This window comes from Berghia stephanieae, chromosome 9 (genome assembly GCF_034508935.2).
Source record: "Berghia stephanieae isolate SIO BIC M18660-M18661 chromosome 9, UCSD_Bste_1.3, whole genome shotgun sequence".
In the NCBI taxonomy this organism is placed as follows: Eukaryota; Metazoa; Mollusca; class Gastropoda; order Nudibranchia; family Aeolidiidae; genus Berghia; species Berghia stephanieae.
In genome coordinates this window covers 28,099,575-28,105,852 of record NC_088368.1, presented here as the reverse complement: position 1 = coordinate 28,105,852, position 6,278 = coordinate 28,099,575, and the positions used below count along the sequence as shown (strand labels likewise).

Sequence of the window (6,278 nt, the reverse complement as noted above, 5' to 3'; positions counted from 1 at the left end):
TCCAAGGACTCAACTATGCGCGGAGCGCGAGGCTCGAACCCAGGACCTTCCGATCCGAAAGCGAGTGTCATACCACTAGACCACATAGCCGCACAATATATATATATATATATATATATATATATATATATATATATATATATATATATATATATATATATATATATTACGAAAGGCTATTTACAAATTAATTTAGAATTACAGGGAAGTAGGCCGATTCAAGACATAAGAAGCACAGGTCATCCAAATAAAACAACTATAGATAGAAGATGTCGGGTTTTTGTTTTGAATGGTGAGCGTTTTCAGCAAGAAAGTATTCAGGTCAGAAACCGGGGGCACAATTCTGTGGTAATTTGGAGCGATATCATGGGCACGTAAAACGCTTAAAAGCGAAAACAAACCAACATTTTCGAATACTGAAATGACCTCAATGTGTCACAAGTGCAGTAAAACTCTTAAAAGCGAAAACAAACCAACATTTTGGAATACTGAAATGACCTCAATGTGTCACAAGTGCCGTAAAACGCTTAAAAGCGAAAACAAACCAACATTTTCGAATACTGAAATGATCTGAATGTGTCACAAGCGCCGTAAAAACCTTAACCCTCTCCTTACCAACTATAGGAAAATCGTCACATTCGCTACAATACAACCACCATGTTTCTTATTCAAATTTCTCTTGTACCTCATAACATTTAAAGAAAATGAACAGTGTGTTGTAAAGCATGTTTTGCTACAGAAATTTTTTATCGCAAGAACTTATTGCTATTACGTTTGGGTTTGAGTGATAAAAAATAATCTAATTTTGTGTGAGTTGGGTGTGAAGTTTTGGGGAAAATCATGAAAATGGCTCATTAGGAGAGAGTTAAAAGCCAAAACAAAAAACCAAACAAAAAAAAACAAAAAACAAAAAACAAAAACAAAAAACAAACAAACAAGAAACCAAACCTTTTGGAATACTGAAATGACCTACATGTGTCGTAAGCGCCGTAAAACCCTTAAAAGCAAAAACAAACCAACATTTTGGAATACTTAAATGACCTGCATGTGTCACAAGCGCCGAAAAACCTTCCGTGAAACCCTTAAAAGCAAAAAACATCCAACATTTTGGAAGCCACTCTTCACACAATACCGTTTTAAAGCAATTGATCACATAACACATTTTTAAATGTTTTACTCTTTTAATTTTTTTTTAAACCAGAGAAGCAAGTTGAGATGACCTCTAGTCAGCCAATCACGAAGGAGAACAAGATGTCACGTGCTACAGTCGCCTTGGTCACTATAGGCGTATCTGCCTTTGTATCTCAATTTCCGTTTTTCGTCTACAACGTTGTCCAAACTGTTCTCCTCTATAACGATGCCTTTTTCGAATTTGTATCAGTGGACGTTCCGCTCTGGTTTATAAATCTAATGTTGGTATGTAGAATTGTTTTAAAACGGAGATGAAATCCAAAACTATAAGAAAACATGGGAAGAAATAAACAAATAATAAAAAATAAAAAAGGACCAAAAAAATAAATAAATAAAAAGAACAAAACCCAACAAAAACAAAAACCTAAAAATAAAGAACAAGAGAAAAAGAGAAAAAGCAAACAAACAAAAAACAAAACAAAAACAATTAAAAATTTAATAAAATAAAAAGCTGAACGCATGCCAAAACCTGAGGGTTACTTTGGCTGGTACAAATGATAATTTTAGTATTAATCATAAGTGATGGTGATGGTGATAATGCGGATGATGATGATGATGATGATGATGATGATGATGATGATGATGATGATGATGATGATGATGATGATTCTACTGATCGCTTAGGGGGAGAATTATATATTTTAATAAAACTTATAGAATTTTAAATTTTATATTAAGTACTCTCCAGACCAATCAGGGGTTTTACGTGGTCATTCAGCTTTTACACTCGTAGAATTGCTCAATTGAAGTGTTTTATGGTAATAGAGGACAACTAAAATCGTTGATATTCCTGTTTTATAAAGATTGGTGAAAACGGAACTATTTCATTTGGCTCGTTTAGCTGTCAAAAAGAAGATGACCGTCACTATAAAATTACTGATAAGGAATGAATGAAATAAGTTCCCCTCCCACTTACACTCGACAATAGAAATGAGTGTCAGATATAATTCTGTTTATAGTTTATATACACATGTGCAAAAGTAACTTTACATTTTAATGCGCTAAGTTACTATTGTTTAACTATGTGTTAGAGTCAAGAATTTTTTATAATTTAAAAATTGCATTTATTAAACCAAATGCATGCTTAGTTAAATTGCAATCAGTCAATCACAGTGTAGGGCAACTTGATAATTCGACTTCGGAAATGTCGCAGAGAAGGAATATTTACAAATACCTTCTTCTTCTTCTTCTTCTTCTTCTTCTTCTTCTTCTTCTTCTTCTTCTTCTTCTTCTTCTTCTTCCATTAAGGCCAAAGCTTCAGACTGAAGATTGTATGGCCGATTTTTCAGTAACAGAGGTTTTAGAGGGAAGCAGGGAGCGATTTTTTTGAAGTCATCAGTCGAAAGGGCTTGTTTACAATTGGTTGGTATGGAGTTCCAAAGTCAGATGGTGGAGGGGAAGAAAGAGTAAAGATGATGGTTTGTTCTTGAGTTGGGGATTTCAAAATTAAATTCCGAGTTTCTTGTTTTATTGTTGTTAAGTTTCAAATGGCTAGTTGGAATTTTGAGTTTTCCGTTTTGTGCTTTGTGGAATATGAGGAGTTTGTTGATGGAACGTCTTTCTTGTAGAGGTTTCTATTGGAGATCATATTTGCATAATTGGACAATTTTGTTATTGTCACATAATAAATTTGTCAGGACTTGAGAGTGATATATGAATTTGTTTAGGCTCCAAGTTCTTCTTGGACTACTGTCCGTCACTATGCGATCTATCCTGAAGGATGACTTTGTCCTATATGCTCTGCTAGTTAATCAAGTGAACTTATATTTTCATTAAAAGTTATCTGGTTTCTAACGACAATTGTTCTTACAATATTCTTTGATTTCAATTTTCACTGATTTCCGCTTAAAATGTGGATCCAATCTTTTGCCTTTTTCAAACCTTGCCTCAAAAAGATTCTTGAATTCGTCTATTTCAAATAATAAATGATTTTGTTAAATTCATGAGATTAATGTTTTAAAAATGTATTTTATTCTATTTCCTTCAGATTATTGAGAGCTTGAGTTTTGTGACTCACATGCAAAACTTCTATATCCTGTTCATGCTGAATGGTGCATTTCGACGCGACGTATTCAATATGCTGAAGTGTCGACCATCGAAAGAATAAAAATTCCCGGATTATATTTGTTGACCGTGGAATAATTAAGGATGCTCTGAATGTATTTGTTGACCGTGGAATAATTAAGGATGCTCTGAATGTATTTGTTGACCGTGGAAGAATTAAGGATGCTCTGAATGTATTTGTTGACCGTGGAAGAATTAAGGATGCTCTGAATGTATTTGTTGACCGTGGAAGGAATACGAATACCTTGAATGTATTTATTGACAGTGGAAGGAATACGGATACCCTGAATGTATTTGTTGACCGCGGAAGGAATAAGAATGACCTGGTTTTATTTGCCGACCATCGAAGGAATAACAGAAAAAATTGAGCATCTATATAACGCAATAGGCATGACTGCTGTTAATACTTTTCGACGGAGACAAAAAGCTGTTAACGACCAGATACTCCATTTACTTCTGATTACGATGAGGGAAGATGTCTCGTTCTACATGTTAAATGTTGCTGTTGGTTAGAGAACCCGTGTAAAGCGCATTGAGCACGTCCAGTGGATATTGCATAATACAAATGTTTAAGTATAATACACTCGCTGAGTTGAACAAGACACTGCTTTGCATCCGTTAAATAAAAGATTTAAATCTCGTGTGTGACAACATAACTTACTTCTTTGATTGATTCATAAGTTTGGTCTAATATCGGTTGATTTGCTGGTTCAAAATAGTTTCAGCATCCCCATGCAACCAACCAGTGTCCAATTTCACTTTTGATGAGTCAAAAACTTTTTGACCTTCGATTTGTCACATGACTTGTACTTGGGCAATCATCATCATACGTCATCCATAGAGAGCCCAACAATTAAAAAATACGTGTGACAATAAGTGAAGTATAGATTAGTATGAAGCTGACGTCACTCATGTCTTTGTTATTGCTTTTTGCCATCAATTTTTATGAGTAAATCTCACTAAACTGTATTAACCAGACTATAAATGTTCAAGGTTACTCATAGTTTTCTTTTGTGTGTTGGTCAGTTATACTTTCGGATGGCAATGTTGTGAACTTCTCAGTCAAGCGCATTCTATCTATATGCTGACCCCCCTCCCCTCCTGTCCACCCGCTTGCGTCCTATCCAAAGGGCAGCAAGCAACTGCTATTGTCCGTTTCACGCTGTAAAACAGGTATAAACTCCGTCTCCATGGGCCAAATGGCTCTGAAGGACTTTTGAAAAGAGTGGCAAATGTTATGAGGCGTCCGCAATATCATTTAAAAAATAACAACAAAAAAACAAAATAACAAAAAAACAAACAACAAACCCGTAGGGGTTCAGGAAATAGTTTTCTCGCGGACGCATCCGGTTTTTACTCAAATTATATTTTGACGCGTAATGATATCTTGGCCCTAAAATAGTTCTTACTATCAAATTGTTGAATTTGACAGTCAATTATAGCGGGACAGATTTCAATAAATAACACAAATGTTTATAAGAAATAACATAACTAAGGTCATGAAATAATAAAAGTTTTATTGAATTAATAATAATAATAATAATAATAATAATAATAATAATAATAATAATAATAATAATAATAATAATAATAATAATAAAATAATAATAATAATAATAATAATTATATATATATATATATATATATATATATATATATATATATATATATATATATATATATATATATATATATATACTTTTATCATCAAAACAAAAATGGAAATTCGTTTACAGACATGGCATGCATGAAAATGTATAAACACAAAGTTGAGAATCTATGGCGACAATGTATACATATATATATATATATATATATATATAATATATATATATATATATATATATATATATATATATATATATATATATGCAAACGCACAAAAAGTAAAAATATACAACCAAGAACCAATAGCAACACTTTATATATTAATTTGAGATCGGCCATACCTCTGGCCTTAAGTCCGAACTTGTGTTGAATTATTTTCGAACTTGTCCTCAATGCGCTCCATCCAAAGCCATACTGGGAACTTGAGTGTAAGTTCAAAAATACTTGATATCTATACTAAGATACCCCGTGTTTTACCCATAAATTTCATTTAAAGATCTGAGCAAATGTGTATGAAAGGTGCCAGACAAAGCAAGAAAGAAAAATAATAATAAAATACAAGAAAAAAACCCACCCCCCCCCCCCCCCCAAAAAAAAAAGAAGAAAACAGTCTACCTCGACTGGGAGATCGAACCTCAGACTTTCTGCTTACCGGTCAGATAGGCTACCATTACCTTAATGTAAATGTTGCTGCTCGAAGCTCGTAGAAATAAATAGTATTGTGAAATTGAATGTAAGCTTCAATTTAATATACGAAAACAGAAAAAAAAAGTAGTTTTCGGGTTTCCCCTTTATCAACAAAACAGGATGAATGAAACACTACAGACAAATGAGATAATGTGTTCGTGGCGTTGTTAAGATTCATTACCTTATTATTCATTTAAAACGGTGACATTTGATTGGACGTAACTGACGTTTTATAATAAGTGCACGTCCGATGTACCATTTGCATGGAAATGAGTTGATAAGATTTTGAAAGAAACGAAACAGAGATAAAAAATTAATAATACACAGAACACATCCTCGTCGACTTTTCAGGTGATGACGTATTGTTAAAAGCAATGCGCTCATGTTTAGACACTTATCGGCTTTGTTTAACATTGCTGTTTGTAACGGACGATATGTCCGTTGGGTTGAGAGTATTTTCCATAACAACAATGGGCCCATTACAATATGAGTTATCATACCTGCAAATAAGTACATGTCGATTAAAAGTAAAGAATATTCTAAAGAAAGTTTTTGCTCCGATGAAAGACAAAAATAATAATTAGAAACAAGCTCATGTTTATCTCCAGTTTAAACATGTAGGTACTTTATTATGATTTTAAATGCATGTATATTTATTTTTTTATATTCACCAAATATACAATCACAGTAGGTAAATCGTGGTCTTCTTCAGTCCTCATCCCACAGTG

At 33.2% G+C, this 6,278-nt stretch overlaps 1 protein-coding gene across 4 annotated transcripts in view; it reads left to right on the top strand.

Annotated features, from left to right (window-relative positions):
• Positions 1 to 4,240, top strand: part of LOC144979350 (uncharacterized) — a 17,860-nt gene extending 13,620 nt beyond the window's left edge. For all 4 annotated transcript variants that reach the window (XM_078925993.1, XM_078925992.1, XM_078925994.1 and 1 more), the window contains exons 8-9: positions 1,202 to 1,416; positions 3,179 to 4,240. In XM_078925993.1, the coding sequence (XP_078782119.1) occupies positions 1,202 to 1,416; positions 3,179 to 3,298 (335 nt within the window). In that variant the 3' untranslated portion in view covers positions 3,299 to 4,240. The remainder of the gene's footprint in view (positions 1 to 1,201; positions 1,417 to 3,178) is intronic.
• Positions 4,241 to 6,278: the final 2,038 nt, after the last annotated feature.